Source organism: Hippopotamus amphibius, chromosome 2 (genome assembly GCF_030028045.1).
Source record: "Hippopotamus amphibius kiboko isolate mHipAmp2 chromosome 2, mHipAmp2.hap2, whole genome shotgun sequence".
Taxonomy (NCBI): Eukaryota; Metazoa; Chordata; class Mammalia; order Artiodactyla; family Hippopotamidae; genus Hippopotamus; species Hippopotamus amphibius.
Genome location: NC_080187.1, coordinates 118875748 through 118894753, shown reverse-complemented (window position 1 = coordinate 118894753; position 19006 = coordinate 118875748). Strand labels below are relative to the sequence as shown.

At 38.9% G+C, this 19006-nt stretch overlaps 1 protein-coding gene across 1 annotated transcript in view; it reads left to right on the top strand.

Moving 5' to 3' along the window:
* The first annotated feature begins 1238 nt into the window (after positions 1-1238).
* LOC130844468 (rho GTPase-activating protein 20-like) overlaps positions 1239-19006 on the top strand; it is a 94800-nt gene continuing 77032 nt past the window's right edge. The window contains exons 1-7 of the mRNA XM_057720704.1: positions 1239-1303; positions 2260-2427; positions 6775-6924; positions 9340-9381; positions 10013-10097; positions 13875-13952; positions 16426-16492. Of these exons, the coding sequence (XP_057576687.1) occupies positions 1239-1303; positions 2260-2427; positions 6775-6924; positions 9340-9381; positions 10013-10097; positions 13875-13952; positions 16426-16492 (655 nt within the window). The remainder of the gene's footprint in view (positions 1304-2259; positions 2428-6774; positions 6925-9339; positions 9382-10012; positions 10098-13874; positions 13953-16425; positions 16493-19006) is intronic.

Below are 19006 nucleotides of genomic sequence, written 5' to 3'. Positions count from 1 at the left end.
CTGTGTGACCTCCAGAGTCAGCGGGATTTGAATCCTTCCATTACACTGTGGCTGCTTGGGTTCATGGTACCTAAACTATCTGTGCAGCAGCCTCCTCAACTGCACAATGGTCAATTTTCTAGTGGAAAGAGAAAGGTGTCTTTACAGGAAATGTTTTTAGCAGATTACCGTAGGTTCGTAAAACTGAAGAAGATATACAGATGGCGAATAAGCACATGAAAAGATGTTCAGTGTCATTAACTATTAGGGAAATGCAAATTAAATCCACAATGAGATGGAGCTACCCAGCTATCAGAATGCCTAAAATAAAAAATGACACCACCAAATGTTTGTGTGGATTTGGGGAAACAAACACATACAGTACTGGTGAGAATGTGAAATGGTACAGCCACTCTGGAAAACGATTTGACCGTTTCTTTAAAAACAAAAGGTACAACTACCATACAACCAGACATTTGCACTCCTGGGCATTTAGCCTAGAGAAAGGGAAACCTATGTTGACACAAAAATGTGTACACAAGTTTTTGTTGAGGCTTTATTTGTAACAGGCCAAAACTGAAGACAACCCAGTTGGTTAAGCAAACTGTGATACATCATTATCCTGGACTACTACCAAGAGTTACAAAGAAACGAACTATTATACCTGCAACAATCTGGATGAATCTCCAGTTATGCTGAGTGGACAAGAGCAAATCCCAAAATGTTACATACTGTGTGATCCCATTGGTATAACATTCTTGAAAATGGCAAAAAGTAAAGAAATGGAGAAAGATTAGTGGTTGCCAGGGATTAAAGAGGTGGTAAAAGTTGGAGGGAGTCTACATAGCTGTAGAAGGGTAATTTAAAGGATTGCGGAGGTGATGGAAATGTGCTGTATCTTCACTGTTTCAATGTTAATATCCTAGTTATGATATTGTATTATAGCTTAGAGACATGTTACCATTGGGAGAAACTGAGTAAAAGGTTATAGACTCTGTATTATTTCCTATAGCTACATGGGAATCTACAGTTATTTCAAAATAAAAAGAGGAATTTTAAAATATGAAAAGGTGGAAGCAAAGTCAGCGAAACAAGTATGGCGTTTGTCAGTTATAGCATAAGCCTCAAAACTCTGACATCATAATGGCCAGTGATCTTGACTACTACAGAATCCTGAGCTTTCGTGGATTTGTCCACAGTACTCTGCCAAGTGCTGTAGACATACTCTGGTTTCAGTGCCAAGAATTGGAGAAAAAACGATGTTCGCGTCAATCAGAAAGCACTTTGAGCTTTTTGGTGGTCAGTCAAGGTTTCGCCGCCTCAGGTAGTCTTTTAATATACTATTTTTGATCATCAAAACAGATGGTGGTCACAGGAAGTGTTTTGTTTTATTTCCTCAAAGACATATGAACTAATTTTTAACTTCAGTACTGGTTTCATGAAGAGCTACTGGTGTTCATAGGATTCAGTGCTGCTGAACACAAGTGAGCAGCTTTACATTCCTGGGGTGGAGTGGGGAGTAGGAGACACTTTTTTGGCTCCACGGGGGAGAACTTTCTGTAGATCTATGAACATGTCTGTTCTATTTATCAAAGAATATTTTCTGTTCAACTTAGTTGTTTTACCTATCATGACCTGAGAGTTATGTTAGAGTGTAGTCATAGCTCAACCAAATAATAGCTAAGCACTACCATACTTAGAAACTTTTTGATGTTTCCAGCATTATTTGCTGATCTTTGAGAATTTTCCCCCAAATTTGAATACTTAGATAAGATTGGGGTCAATCTTCCAGAATCCTCAGTTATCTACATTTTTATGTTCACGTGAAACTGAATTGTAATTACTTCTTTGCAAATCTCCATATCCTTTTATTTTATCTATAGGAGGCCACAGATTGTCCTATTTTGGGTGGTTGTTGTTGGTGTGTTGGTGGTGGTGGTTTTTACCTTCTTGTCCTACTCTCTACCTTTGGCCTCTTGGTTCTCCTCTTCCTAACAGTTCCTGACCAGCTTTGCTGCTTTCTTCTTTTCCCCACCTTTAAGAGTCCACATGCCCCAGGGTTTTGTTCCTGAAACTGTTCTCTGTCCATATCAACTCCCTAGGTGACCTCATTTCTTTCAGTAACTTTCTATAACTTACTGACTCCTGAGTTTGAGCTATGAAGCCCTGTTTGGGAGATTGAGTCTAATTTTTAGAGGTGTGTCGAGCTTGACATTTAACATGAACTCCATCACACATCTGACCAGCGACTAGCTGTTCTATGGTGTTTGTGTTTTGCAGGAGAAGCCCTTCCGTTGAGGTGGACACCCACAGCCAAAATACTACATCCTCTGAGGGAGCCAATCATACCCTGCTGATCCACAGCCCCGTAGAACTCAAAAGAGGCTGGAGGAGGCAGAAGCAGCACCTCTTCTTATACAGCGATGTGTTGCTTATATCTAATACCAAGTGCGTATACATGACATGCTCTCCCGAGGATCATAAAATTGCACATTCGCTAACCCTTATTGTAGGAAAATATGACAGTGTCTCTCTTGCCTGGGGCTTGCAGACAGATGATAAAAATAAGAGGGGGAAATTACAGATTGTGATGAGTGCTTCTGATACAAGGGAGATAGGGTACCGTGTAGAAGATGGGACCATCTTAGAGAGGGGCTGTGCAGGAGAACCTCTCAAGGCGGCAGCCTCTAAACTGGACCTGCGGGGCGAGCAGCAGCCACCATCCCCAGCCAAGGTGCATGAGTCTCCTAGGCGTCTAGGCCCAAGTGGGTGCGGCTCAGTCCCCTAGAGGGAGGAGTTCAGGGAAGGCCAGTGTGACTGGAGCCTGAAGCAGGGGGCGTGACATTAGATGTGATATGGTAGTCAGGTCACAGAGGGTCTCCACAGGCCTGGAAGGGGTTGAAATACTATGCTGAAGGGTGTTTAACTAGGATAGGAGCCATATCTAGTTTATATTTTTAGCAGAATTTTCTAACTATTGGAAGATGATGGACTTTTGGGTAAGCAAGAGTGGAAGCAGGGAGACTAGTTAGAGGAGGCAACAGTCCTGATGAACAGGAACAAAGGCTCCATCGTGGGGTTGACAGTGACAATGAAAGATGAGGCCAGACAGATCTGGAATACATGTTGGAGACAGAACCAACTGGGTGCACTTTGCTCTCAACCCTGAATACAAATGCAACGAATACCATAGACTTGGTGGCTTAAACAACAGAAACTTATTTTCTGATCGTTCTGGAGGCTGGAGGTCCAAGATCAGGCACCAGCGTAGGGAAGTTCTAATGAGAGCTCTCTTCCTGGCTTGCAGATGGCTGTCCTCTCACTGTATGTTCACATGGCATTTCCTCAGTGCATGGATGCGGGGAGAGTGGAAGAAAGCTCTCTCCCTCCTCTAACAAGCCCACCAACCCTACTGGATTAGAATCTTAGCCTTATGACCTCATAAGCCTTAATTACATTCTAAAAGCTCCATCTCCAAATATAGTCGTGTTGGCAGTGAGGGCGTCAGGGTGTGAAGGTGTTGGCAGGGAGCGGGGGGATCACAATTCTTCCATTGCAATAACTAGCAGGACTGAGTGCCACCAACCTTGCACAAATTTTCTCCACAATTTTTAGAAAACTACCTACAAGATCATTCCCATAATACATTTAGGTATAGTCATGATCATTATTAATATGAAAGAAAATTTTTTTTTTTATTCCAGAAAGAAACAACAAAAAAGAAATAGCCTTCTGTGATAACAAATGTACTTCTTCCCTGTCGTGCCTCATCTTTTTAGATGGAGGACCGTGTTATGCCCTGAATCAGTCTGTTCCAATTAATAATCTGAGTTTAGCACCCAGTTTTTTTGCCGTAAGAAGGGGTGGAGGGAATGAATGAAGTTTCCTTTTACCTCAGCTCACCTTCAGACTTCAGGTGAAAACTCACTCATCTTTAGACTGATGCTACAGAAATCAACACAAATGGAATAAACAGCTGATTGCTACCTATGTAGTTGGTCAGAATAAGTAAAATTTAGCTTGTATGTAATAATAAGAGGGATTAAAATGTTTATTTCTTCACAAAGAAATATTTCTCCAGTTGTGTGGGATGTTAATATTCAGTGAAAATTGTTTTGAGGTTTTTGTCCTTTCTTTTTCATACTACATACACTAGAAAATTCTGTTCTCAAGAATTAAACTCAGATGAAACCTTCAATATCACTTTTGATATTCATTAGAATGCTTAATAAGTTATTTTTCAAATAAAATTATTACCTCTGTTGTTTAGAACAGGATCTGCTTTGTAAATACTAAGATATTAATACTAGTAGAGGTCCATGAAGAATTTACAAATGGGAAGGGACTGTACGTAGCTCACACCGTCTTTAGACATCACTATCCTCATGTTTAGTTATTGAAGAATACAGAAACAATGAAAAATGAATTTTATTTAGGTCAAAAGATGACGATTACTATTCATTTACCAGTGAAATGACAGATACTTAAAGAATACACCACAATCCCTTCTCCTAAGCATCTAAGGGGACACCCCTGTGTAAAGAGAAATCTCCCTAGACTCCTATAAATTCCACAAACCATCGGGGCTTACTCCCTGGTATAAAGGTTGAGGTAAAGGAAAGGAGAGGGGTATCCATAGTAAGGGACACACGATAGAAATTAAAACTGCAGCCCTCCTCTCCCTTCTTCTCGAGTTAGTTTACATTAGCTTTGTTCTTTCTGACTTCTACTGAGAAAATCTCACTGAGTTGTGACTGAGTGTGAAGAAACACAATGAGACCCTAGGAGAATCACTGTAGTATAAAGCTTTGTTGTGATACAGTTTAAACATTTCCAAGCTAGCATCTAGCTCTGTTGGTATAATATCATGAGATATATCATCTCACTCCACAAATAAAAGAACAATCCCATCAGAAAGCCTGGTGGCTCTGTGGGAAGAGGTGGGGCTGAGGACAGGCAAGAGGAGGAGGCTTCTTCAGGGACCTACAGGTCAACACCCATGGAGGCCAAGTGGTTACGAGCACAGGCTCATGAGTCAGGTTGTCTGAGTTCAAACCCTGTTTCTGCTGCTTTTGGCAATTCACTTAACCTCTCTGTGAGTTTCCTCCTCTGTAAAATGGGGCTAAAAAAGACTGCCTGGTGTGGTTGTTTGACAATTAAAGGAAATAGTGTTGATAAAATATTTACAACAGTGCTTGGCATATGGTAAGTGCTCAGTGTTACAGGAGAGTGGAAACCATGCTCTGGACTTTTGGATAACTCCTAGGTTTGGTTTCAAGGGAGTGGATAATTTTGGCACTTCATTTCACTAAGAAGAGAATTACTGAAATGACTTTTGCAAGGTCAGTGTATTGGGAAGTTTCTGCACAGTACTTTGGGTGTCAATACACATGGATATCTACATCAGAAAAAAAAATCTATAAAATCCAGCAGATATGTGTCTATCTTCCCCATTGGCCATATATTTTTAACTTCATAATGTCTTTAGAATTACTATGTAGAAAAAGAATTTTATCTGATAATTGTGTTTCATAGAAATCTTAAAATACACAGACATAGGGTAAAACTGTTGAAATTAAGTGTAGAAAAAAGCCACCTTGAATTATAAGGTATGTTTCCATATATATATATATATATATATATTATATATATATATATATATATATTCATAGTGCCCACTGAATCTAGATTATCCTTCAAGTGGGCTTCCTGCAAAATTATTTTCATTTCATAAATCCCACTGAAGAGTTGTAGCTTTAACTGTTCCATGAATCAGTAGAGTCACAGGGATTTCTGCACATGCGGTGTCTTTGATCTCATTCTACCTTTAGTGTTTCTACATGTGGTTCTGGCTAGTGGGGAGTTCCAGAGCAGTGTGCCCAAGTCCCCTAGGCATCTTTCATAGGACTTGTAAAGATCTAAATCCTAGGCCCACCTAAGTGTTAAATTTGTGAATTAACCAAAAGATATGGTAGTTTCCATATCAGAAGTCAAAAGAGAATCAGCAGAAACTGTCAGAAAGCAGTTTCACTGGTGACAATCACCTTCTGACTCCCCAGAGATAAATGGGAAGTATGTCTATCACTTACACATGAGACACCCTAGCCACTGGTCTGAGATTGACTGACTGATTTTTAAGTTGGGGTTCAGACTGTATGCTAACAGTTTTTCAGTTTTAGCTACAATCAAAGAGAAAATTGTATGAACAAAATCTTAAGAAAGGAAACTTAAAATAACCTATACTAAAAAATCTTTTTAAAAATTAAGGTTGAAAATGTATTTTAAATCTCTCTAATCCCAGCTTTTATTTTGCCTGTCTCTGCTAGGAAAAAGACTGTATAATTATTTTTACAAACCATGTACCATGTATCTTTGTTCAGCCCCTCAATACTTTTTGAAGTAGGCAAGACGTGAATGTATAATAAATTATAATTACAAAGATACATATATAATATATAGTGTCATAAATAACAAATATAAGAATGAGTTAATGGTTCTCTAAAAAAAGCTCTAAAATATAAACGATGGTCCATACTCAACACTCAACATTCAGAAAATGCCTATTTCCTGCCATCGAGGAAGTGTTTTCAGGGCCTTCCTGGACCAGCCTCTGCTCAGCACACACTTTGAAAAGGTCTATCAAACTACTCGCTATGCTGTGCACACAGAGTAACAGAGATGAAGGAGACATGCTTTGGCCTGGAGCAGTGAGAACTAGCATCCTTAGCATGAACACAGCTTCTCCCATTACATTTAAGAAACAGACTAACAGAAGTGTTGTTTGGTTCTTTCCAGGTATAAAAAGAACTTTAAGGTAAAAAATGAAATACCACTGAGCACCATGTGGACTGCCAACTGTACAGACAAAATTGGTGAAGCCAACATTGGTGCCAGGAAGTCCTTTGTCCTAGGCTGGCCCACGGTGAACTTTGTGGCCACCTTCAGGTAAGACCTACAGCTTGGTCCTGTATTTGTAAGGGTTAAAAAAGGAAAACATTTAAATCTGATCGTATATCACGCCAGTGACTCACCTTTTGACAGCCCATGACACTTGTATGCCTTGTACTTTCCCCAAAAACGGTTTTTATGTGCAAATACGTGCACATTGATCATAAGTAGTGGGAACTACTGGAATAACTTCCTTTGGTTTTGACCAGCGGTTTTTCAATGGGCCATGTGAGCTTGGGAAGTTGCATCTTCATGTGTTCATGGTGTTCGTGTATCGGGAAGGAGGAGCATGAGAGCAAGACCCTAGGAACCCGCTCCAACTTCCTGCCCCCTAAGCTCAAGGGAGTATCTGTGTCTTTAAATCACTAGAATATCTTTCTTGAGCAAGTACAATTACATTTGAAAAACTGACTTTGTATTCCCAAATTAATTCCCTTAAAAACAGGATTTAATTAGACACATAACATTCATCATTTCATCAAATACTAGGTCGCCTACATTGCTGTGTACAGGTTATCTTATTTGGTGTCTGCAGAGGGGTGACAGTCTAAAACAAAGGTATGATTTCATGGAGTACAGGTCAGTTTTCCAAGACGCATCCTTAGGCTGGAGTGAGGATGGGGAATGTGGACATCCTAGGTCGACACTGCTGGGTTCCCAGGGGTCATGCAACACTTATGCCTGCCCTTCGGGAACAACCACACCTCAAGTCTCATTCTTATGCACACTGAGTGTTCATCACAGGCACTCAACACTCCTCTTTCTTGTCCCCCCCGCCGCACTCCACCAAAATCTGTGGCACCATCACAAAGACAGGACAACGAAAATGTTGCCAAGTTGTTAATTTATACTCTATTCTAGAATGCAGCTGTTGACTTCAGGAACGTTTTCAAAGCTTTTTGGGAAGAAACATGATTTGTGTCATTTTCTACATGTCTACTTTCCATGACTTACTTCTCGAAAGATTATCAGCTCCTATGGCTTAACATCTTTTCCATGTTGCAAGTGAAAGGAAGCAGTTTCAACTGGGAATATTCAAAGATTATGATAAGGGAGGGTCCAAGATTCTTGTTTTCTAGTGAGGGGGGAATGCGAAAGGCAGGTTCACACGTGTCATACTGGCTAAAAATCTGTGTAAGAACATATACGGCATGTATGACAATGCCTGGCACCTAGCGCTTTTGCCATTGGCTGTTTTGCTCTCCCGCAGACTGCCATGAGTAATTAGAAGCTGTGTCATGTACATATGTCGGTTGCGGAGATAAGTGGGCATTTCCACTTCCTGATTAAAACATGTCCTGAAATGGTGATGGAGGGGGCAGGAGCAGCGTTGCGGACAGGAAAATAAAATGTGGCAGCCCCTGGAGAACATATATATTCTGGGTATATACCCAAAGGAAATGAAAACACACATCCACACAAAAATTTATACACACATGCTCACAGAAGCATTATCCACAATAGCCAAATAAACAAGCCTAAGTGTTTATCAGCTGATGAATGTATAAACAAAATGTGGTACAGGGCCTGAGGGTGGGGGGATGGGGAGTGACTGCTTAATGGACACTGGGTTTGCTTTTGGGTGACGAAAATGCTCCAGAACCAGATAGTGGTGAGGGTTGCACAATACTGTTAATGTACTGAAGGTCACTCATGGTCAATTTTATGTTATGTGAAATTTACTACAATAAATAAAAGCTAGTAAGTGATGAGTCCACACATGAATGAGACTTAAAACATTTTCAGCTTTGGATAGTAAATGCTGCACAAACTTTAGCAGACAAACTACTACTCTTTAATAACTTAGCAGTAGGTAGATTGATCTCGATCAGAGGATCACAGTACTGAAAAACGTGTTTTCTAGAAACTAATTTAATGTATTACAATCTGCTATACGCTATACACATAAAGGAATAAAATACTGTAGGGTTTTTTCCCTAAAAAGATACTCTTGTTTCTGGGACAAGACAGTTCCATCCAAATGCCAGTTCCTAAGTATGATGTAATCTGAATAATAATGTTCTTTATACCTGAATCGCACTTCCAGCTGCAAGAACACTCTGAGGTATAATTAACCCTTCTTCAGTTCTGAAAACTGAAGCTCAGAGTGGTTAAGCGACTTGCCCGTGATGACACAGCTTGCATCACACAGCTGCAATCAAGTGTTTAGATTCCAAACCAATTTCTCTTAAGATCTACTTGCGATCGCTGTAATACTGCTTGAAAAAGAGCAGAGTCCATCCATCAAAAGCCCAGTTATGAGGAAGGTACAACTTACACATGCATACACATCGGTTAACAACTGGCTGCTGATATTTTTATCTGGAATGGCACTTGATATGTTAGTACAAGTCTTAATATGTTAGTGTAAGTATTTCATGTAATTTTTTCTCCCATTTTTTAATATTACAGTTCTTCCAAACTAAAGGAAAAATGGCACTCTTTCCTTCAAAGGTATTTTGTATACGTATCTTAAATCTTTAATCCATGATAGAAGAATACAAATCTCTTCAAGGCAGTGCCCCCAAACTTTTCTCCCTCTCTTTGGTAGGAATTGTTAGACTACCCTCTTGTGTAGATTTATCATGGCTCCTACTGCAAATACTGTTCTCTCATTTACATGTATGTTCTGCTTATTTTTGAGGAAGTTCTGATTATCACTCTCATCTTTCCCTTTTCTCCATCCTGATGGCCGGAGCTACCATTATTCTCAAAACATATATTAAATTTCCATAAGTGCAGGTTACTGACTGTACTGAATGATTCTCAAAGCAACTGCTACTTCCTACCCTTGAACCCAGGAAGGCACTGGGCCTGCCAATCTAGGCAGGAAAGCTTTGAGGACTGGATCTGCTGCCCACATCTCACATGACAAAGGAGACCTGTTATTTTCTGGGTCATATCTTATTTTCCTGAAACATTTTTGCATATTTTCTTCCAACCCCTAATTTGATTTTGTTGAGTCTATCTATATGCTTTGAGAATAAAAAAGACTATTTAAAATATTAGCAACACAGATTGATTTGAAAATAAGCTAATAGCTAATTCGTCTACTCTGTTTTGGGTTATTACTGAATTTTATTAGGTACATCAAGTTAGCCAAAGAGAAGGACCAGCCAAAAAGCATTCCCCTCAAAATCTTCACTGAGGACATCAAGAACTGTGCCTGTGTAAGTGTTTTTAAGATCAAACATGAAATTCCAAGTTCTTGGCTTAGCAAAATGAAACTGATAGAGATATACAGGAGAGAGCAAGAGAGAGAGAGAGAGATGGGATGGGTGGGAGGGAGGGAGAATGAAAGAGAGTGGAAAGAGAGAGGGAGTATTTAGAAAGTACTATGTGGGAACATGTATTTTCCTATAAAAATGTGTGTCTACACACACACACACACACACACACACACACACACACAAGGGTGAGTCAGAAATGATCTGCACTCTGGCTGTAGAATTTAACTTTCAGAAAAGACAAATACATCATTTTTCGATGTAATCTCCTCGCTTTTCAACACACTTTGTCCATCTGTCAGCAAGCTTTCGTATTCCCTCATTAAAAATGTTCAAATGCACTGCTGTCTTCACTTCTTCATCAGAAGTGAATCTGGCTCCTTCTTGATGGCTAACACTTGTGTGACCTTCCTTGAACTCCTCTATCCATTCATACACACTTCGTCACAACAAAACACTTTCTCCATACTGCGCACAAAGTCTTCGATAAATATCGGCACCGGGTACACCCTCAGACCACAAAAAACAAATCACTGCACGCTGCTCTTCTTTTGTGCAGATCACAAGTGGGGCATCCATTTTTGATGGCACTGCAGTTACAAATGAACTGATGTAACACGTTCACACCTCCACACCAGTGACTGCGGAGACAGTAGCCTTGAACAGAAAGCGCTGATAAGACAGTACAGCCAACAGAAGTTTTAATATAACCGGAGTGCGGATAATTTTTGACTCTCCCTCATAAAAAGTGAATCCTAGGCAACATGAAGCAAGAGGAATCCACGACAGCTACACTGTTTAAGCATGGAAAGAATACTGACCGTTAAGTGTCCATAATATTTCTCTGGATTCTTCTAATAACGACTTTAGTGGTTCACTGTAATAAAGTAATTTTCATAAGCAGGTATTTCCTATCAAAATTAAACATTTTTTCTTCTAATTGTTGCTACTTACATACATTGTGGTTTGGATTGTTTCCACAGTTTTTTTTTTTCCTGTGATGTTTTTATTTGGAATAATTGCAAACTTACAGAAAAGCTACAAAAATAAAAATAGTGCAAAGAATACTCCACATACCCTTGACCTAGATTCATCTATTTATGAACACTTTGTTCCATTTGCTTTATCATTTCTCCCTCCCTCTCTCTCTCTTTCTCTCTGTAGGTGTATGTGTCTAACTATTTTTGAGGGTCATACATACACCATGGCCCTTTATGCTTAAATACTGAGGTATCTCCTAAGAATGAGGATATTCTCTCATATAACCACCACACAGTTATGACCTTTACTAAATTTAACATTGATGTAATACTTTAATCAACCATTCATGTTCCCATTTTGTCAGCTGACCTCAGTGCTGTCCCCTTTCCAGTACAGGATCAAGGGGATGGTGTTGCTTTTAATCATGTCAAATGCAGAAGACTTCTGAAAGGTCTTTCATTCTGAAGAATGTCAGGATCAAATTGAGCTGAAAGGGATGACACTCTGAAATTACCGGCATATTTCTACCTGATTTTGTTTACGCTGTTGGAGAAAAAAAAAAGTCACACCATTAGCTCCAGTTATCTGTATATAATTTAATTGCTGAACGTGTACTGTAGTAGCCAAAACATTTACAGTGACAAGATATTCTGGGTATTTTTTATGACATTCTGTTCTGCTCTAGTTTATAGTAGCTCTAGATCACACAAAATAGTATTTGCAGACAGAAGAAGAGGTAGTTTAAGACAGTTATTTCCTGGCCAACAGCAAAAGCCATACAAATATTCTGATCTGTTTCTGAGCACCAGATAAATGCAATGGTTGAGGGAGATGAGACTAGAGAGTTCTCCTGTAGCAAAGCCTACTCTTTATCTCTGCCAGCTTTGATTTGTGGCAGTGGGTTACACTCAGAATTTTTCACAGAAAATCACCTTGAAATTTTAAAAAATCAACTTTATATATAATTTACACAAAATAAACATTTCTGATGTTTTTCATTCCTGAAGATCCAAGTTTCCCTCTGGTACTACCTCATTTCATCCTGAGGAAACTGTCCTTAGCTTTTCTTGTACAGATCTGGTGCTAACAGATTTTCTTAGTTTCTTTTATCTAAAAATGTCTTTACTTTGGGAGACTTCCCTGGCAGCCAAGTGGTTAAGACGTTGCCTTCCAATGCAAGGGATGCAGGTTCAATCCCTGGTCAGGGAGATAAGATCCCACGTGCCTCAGGGTCAAAAAAAAAAACAAAAAACATAAGACAGAAGCAATATCGTAATAAAGTCAATAAAGACTTTTTAAAAAGTCTATCTCACCTTAACTCTTGAAGGCTATTTTTGCTGGCTATAGAATTTTGTTTGCAAATGTTTTCCTTTCAGCACTTTAAAGATGTTCCATTGTCTTTTAGTCTCTGTGTTTTCTGATGAGTATTCTGTGCTCAAACATTAATCCCCTGTATGTGATTTGTCATTTTTCTTTGGCTGCTTTCAAGATTTTTTCTTTATTTTTCGTTTTTAGCAGTGTGGCGATGAAGTTTCAAAGCATGGTCTTTTTTGTATCTGCCTGTTTAGCATTTTCTGAACTTCTTGAATTTGTAAATTTATGTCTTTCACCAAGTTTGCAAAATTTTAATCATTATTACCTCATATTAATTTTCTATAAATTGTCTTCCTATTTTTTTGGAGCAGTTTCTTAATGTGATGTGTGGTAGAGCTATTATAAATACCCTATTCACTGGCAGAGTTTGGAATGGAACTGGAATCTTTAAAATTTTCAATGTCATTTCCTAGATTCATTGATTTTATTTAATTGACTCAACAGATTTCTTTTTTTTAATTAATTAATTAATTTATTTATTTTTGGCTGCATTGGGTCTTTGTTGCTGTGCACGAGGGCTTTCTCTAGTTGCAGCGAGAGGAGACTACTCTTCATTGCAGTGCGCAGGCTTCTCATTGCGGTGGCTTCTCTTGCTGCAGAGCACAGGCTCTAGGCATGCAGGCTTCAGTAGCTGTGGCACACGGGTGGAGCAGTTGTCACTTTCGGGCTCTAGAGCGCAGCCTCAGTAGTTGTGGCACACGGGCTTGGTTGCTCCTCGGAATGAGGGATCTTCCCTGACCAGGGATCGAACCTGCGTCCCCTGCATTGTCAGCTGGATTCTTAACCACTGTGCCACCAGGGAAGTCCTCAACAGATTTCAATCATGAAAATCTTAGTAACCATGATACCTGACACAGAGAAAGTACTCAATAAATAGTAGTTTTTTTAGAAATATATTTTACAGCCAGCTCTTATTCTAATTTTACTAATTTACTTTACTATGTAATTGCAAAGCAATAAAACCATACTATAAAAACACAACTCAGGAAGAGAGAAGAGGGTCCAGATCCTTCTTTTTAAACTATCCTTCCTCTATTATAGACACAGCCTTAAGGTGCTGAAGACCAGCCCATGAGCCCTCTCAGAATTCTGTCTTTCTCTTTCTTACTTAAGCTTCTATATTTTGTGTGCCACAAATCCTTTAAGAGAAATATCTGTTTTACTGAAATGCTTTCACCTAGCTAGCTTCATGTTATATAAAGAAATGGAAATCAACTATAACTAGGGGTTTGTGTTCTACATGCGCTTTACATTGTCATTACCTGAAAACAAGCTTTGCCTTTAGAATATGGATAATAATTTGACAATAGTTATTTACTCACCTGTTTAAAACTTATTTATAGCAATTTTTCTTGCTTCTTGCAGTCTGTAACTATAACAGTAACAAATTCAGACACAGTGAATGATGTTATCAACATGTCACTTTCAAAGCTAGGAATAACTGTAAGTACCTGAAAGTTATTTTTAGTTAAAAACCAACTTTGATTTTTGAGATTCGTGTGTGTGTGTGTGTGTGTGTGTGTGTGTGTGTGTGTGTAATGTACCTACCATCATAAGACAGCTGATTATTACAGATATGTAAGTCATATTTTGTCCCCTAAATTTAGAAGTTGAAGGCAGCAAAGCTATATTATTAGCCTATGCATGTTATTCTTGTATTCTCATTTTAAATTTTGTGTGAGTTGAAAGTCACAGCATAATGAAATCGGGCTATAATTTTAGAGTGCTAATGAAAACATGTGCTTTTTATTGTCTATATTATATATATAGACAATAAAATATTATAAGATTCTAAACATCTCCTCCTCTCTAGGACTGTTCTTTCTGTATCTTCATTCCTGATTCCTCTAGTTCCATCCCTATTTATCCTGATTGCCACCTGAGGACTCAATCTCAGCATCAGAAATCCTAAATGATATGTTTTGTTGTAAATTTGACATAAAGACCACCTGGCTAGACACTACATCCCCTTGATGCACGTCCTGAGAACTAGATGGCTAATGCCACCTGTGAACTGGTAAAGAAGATAAGTTCTGAGTAAGAGCATGGATCTGGGGGCATCTGTGTACACATCACTTTCATCTTGTTTTGCTTTCAAGTGTCTGTTCCTTTTTTTTTTTTTTTTGATATTTTGATTATTTTATTTGTTAAAGCTCTTTATTGGAATATAATTGCTTTACACTCTTGTACCAGTTTTTGAGGTACACCAAAGTCAACCAGCTGTATTTATACACATATCCCCATATTCCCTCCCTCCCGCGACTCCCTCTCCTTTATGTTTTGATAGGACTGTTATGGCTTGTAAGAATTTTTTGGTGAAAGAGATGGCTATGGGGATGAGGGTGCATAGGGGAAAAGAGAGGGAGAGGGACATTCAGATGGACAGAATTGAAAAAAGCACTTGTAAAGCACGGCTCCTTATATAAAATTTATATATACAAATATGAATATATATTTATATATATATATACATAAATATGAAAATGTCTTGCTATTGTGAAATGACATAATTAAAATGTTTGTATTTAAGTTTTGTCTGACTCAGTGGTATAATAAAGCCCCTTAAAAACTCAGGGCAGCCAGAATTTGATATAAGAAAGCGTTGATTCTGTAAAAATGGAATTTAATAATACATTATAAATAAAATTGAATTTATATGCACTGGGTGAAGTACCCCTCTGCATTGATTTCTAACCTATTTGATACGTATGTCCTGAATAAGAATTAAATCTTACAAGAGAGTGGTTTTAGGGATAAGGCTGGGGAGACTGATTAATGTTAGAGCTCATTTTATTTCATTTTTGTAATTTTCCTTTGCTTAAAGTGATCAATCTCACTAGACAAGAAAAAATTTCTATTTTAATGAAGAATTGGGGTTATTTGTTATTATATGTGTATGCCTGATTTAAGGGATTCCAACACAGTTTTTTCAATCTTTACCTTAAAAGAAAAGATTTTTTATTAGCTTTCACTTCTTATTTGCAATACAATTTTGAGCAGGTTAACTCTGTGTGTGTGTGTGTGTGTGTGTGTGTGTGTGTGTGTGTGTGTGTGTGTGTGACTGCTTCCACTACCTGGGACCTTGCCTCCTTCATGGCAAGGCCATGGTTTTTAATCAGAAGTCAAGGGCAAGCATAGTACCTATCACCAACAACTCTATTTCAAACATTTTTTTGCTTTATCCTCTCCTGGAGGACTCTTTAATTCAGCATTTTTTATAATTTAGGCTTGTTTCAAATGGGATATCCAATATTCCTAGGCAGTGATTGTTTTCTGCATCTGACACTCTCTAGGCTACAGTCCTTGTCCCTTCTCTCCCTTGAATGGCACTCATCTACATCAGAGCCAGTGGGCTGACTTGATTCTGCCATCTACTCAAAGCCTCTTGGGCATCTGTCTCCTTTTGCTCATGGTTGCTGAGCTTATGATGCCTTTCAAGTTGTACTTTGCTCAGGAATGGTCATGGCAGAGTGTGTGGCTCTCTGGACAACATGCTTGTCTGGGCTGGGATATTCGAAGCCAAAAGCCAACATTCTCCAAGGAATCTAGAGACAGCAGAAAGCAGGACTCCTGAGATTAGACTTCTCCTCCACAGCGAAGGGGCATTACTGCGATTTTTTTTATGCCATGGGCCGCCCACAAAGTGAGGGGCTAATTGCACTGTGGTACCATAGATCCCCACCCTTTACCAAAAAGGACAAGAATCTCAGAAGGTCCACTGGAGGCTGCGAAAGAGACAGGAGATACTGAAATCAGCATTGTTAACTCAAAAATTGTAGCCACCCCCATGCACCACATAGCATTTATACTGGCCCAAATTCTTTCTCTTTGGAAGTATAAAAGTGCTAAGGAAATGGGTTCTTCAAGTACCTACTGGGAAGATTTGCTGTGACACACAGTTCTTTTTGTCTCCAAGGGCTCTGAGAAAGATTACCAGCTGTGGGCCAGTTCTGGTAAGAAAGAGGCCTCATACCCACTCATCGGTAAGTGTCAGGGAAAACCTAAGATGGGGTTGATTGGGTTCAAAACTGTGACTCTAAAGTCTCAAAGTAATAGCTGATCAGTCTTGAACTTAAATACCCTTAAAAATGAAAATCTCATGCAATATTTATTCATACATTTATTAACTAATTCCAAGCACTTACTCTATCCTGAGCACTAATAACATCTCTTCATTCAGCAACTTACAGTCTAGCTGGGGAGAGAAATGGGAATTTTTCTTCTTTACTTTTTTCACTTGACAAACAGACTTGTCTTGAAAACATTGATTTACCTCCCTATGTACTTACTTACTTAGGTATGAAAGCAACACAAACTGGAATTTCTTTTTCTCATACATTACTTTTCTTTTCTTAAGCTCTTTATTGGAATATAATTGCTTCACACTGTTGTGCCAGTTTTTGCTGTACAACAAAGTGAATCAGCTGTATTTATACATATATCCCCATATCCTCTCCCTCCTGCGACTCCTTCCCACCTTCCCTATACTTTTCATATTCCAGTCTTGAAGTCCTCTGATCCATTTCCTAACTACTAAGCAGTCTCTATTTTGTGAGACTCTTCTAAAATCCAGCCATGCCTCTGTACCCGAGTACATTTATTTAATAATCTGCTCTGTGCCCAAAACTTTTCTCAGCATCATAAAGAGAATGAGATAATCACACTCAGATTCTTCAAGTCTTCACTGACTAAACCACCTGTACTTTGCTGTTTCTCAAGCTGTTTACCAGCATTGCTCTTGAGGTTTTTGATACGTAGATTACATCTTTCCTACAATAGTTATTATATAATAGTTAGAAATAATAATAATATAATAATAGCTAAAAATAATCTAGCTTTTCTAAAGCTAGGAAAGACTTGCTTTTCTTAGATCAGCAAGTCTGTTCAGTGTGGTCAGTGAAAAAAGGAGGGAATAAAACAAAGGAAAGGACAAAACCTGTAGCAGAACTTGCAATACAGTAACGGTGACAATGATTTCTGCTAGAAATCTTAGAGCATTCCCTCTTTTTTCTTTTTTTGATCTGTTCAATAATCCTGTGAGGCTTTTACTCTTTCAAGTGACCTGAAGAACGTTTTCAAGTGATCTAGAAAATCTAATCAACTGAGCTTTTTCTGTGATATGTATATTCCAAGTCTCAGAAATACATGGAGTCACCAAGCACCAAGCTGAGGACAAACTTCCCTCACCTATTTCATGTGTTTTTCTTTTTTAATGTTGACATTTTTGTAAAAGTCCACCAGCAATAAGGTGAAAAAAATCAAATACTTAAATATATTTATTTTAATGAAATGCATTCATTTAAACAAAACCATGTAAATGACAATCTTTAGGCTTAGAACAGCTTCACGCACCGTGGCTGGCTCTAAGGACTCCTAAGAGCCTGGCCTTCATGATGCTACCTCAGCAGTCACCCTGAATGCATTTCCTAACCTGCTCTCAACTCACAGTTACGGATTAGCTCCTGGTTATCCTGGTGATTTGGTTGTATTTTATTGCTGTCATGGAAGCTTCTTTTGCTTTAAAGGATGGAAGTCACTGTGATTCTTGCTCTGAACAGAACGCTGACATTGCACTTATGTTAGATGAAAAGCAAAAGCAAGAGCTCCCCAAGTTACATTCAATAATAAATCAGAAACAAAAGAAAAGGAACTTTCCTTCTATTCTTAAAAAATGAAATCCACGTCACAACACAGGGTCTTTGGGCATTCTATGGAGAGGAAGCAATGTAAAGCATGAAAGAGCAAAACAAATCACTTGGCAGGCAACTCCTGAGGATTTCTGGTGCGGTTTTCCACTCTGTAAACACTGGTTTGCACTTTGCTTCCGGGTTTCCACCACCGCGCAGCCTTGCCTCTGATCACTGCCTCGCAGGAACCCCCCCCCAAGGAGGGAAGGCAGCAATGGGAGGGAAACATAAAGGCAAACCACCCCGCTGCTCTGGAATAGCTCTGGCTGTTGAACTGACAAAAGGAAATGAAAAATCTGTGTGTTAAACTGACATGTGTGAGAGAACAGTGATCATAGCAATTCTTAACGTATATAGTCCAATCATTTTAAAAATATTAAGCACCAATGTTTATTCATATATTTACTTTGCTCCTTATCAGTCTATGTGAGGGTGAGCATTTCAAAGGAAGAACGTAAGGCTTGCCTGAGATGTACAATCTAGTGAGTGTCAAGGCAGAAACTAGAAGGCCTTCAATATTCTCAGATGGAAACACAACAAAAGTCAACATTGTGCAATGCAGGGATGGATATATACATTCCAAACCAAGCAAGGTGTCTCAAAACATTCTTCTCTTTACTATTTAAACTTATTTGCTTGGGCACCTGCTTTTTGCAGGGTGTCCCCCATGACAGTGCACATCCTACTCAGAAAGTACAGCCTTCTCTACCCAGAAGCCCCAGAAGAACAGCAGCCACACCAGTGTGGGGCACTTGCTCACGGTAAGGTAGGTTTGACTATACCCATCATATCAGCCTGAATCTATATGTA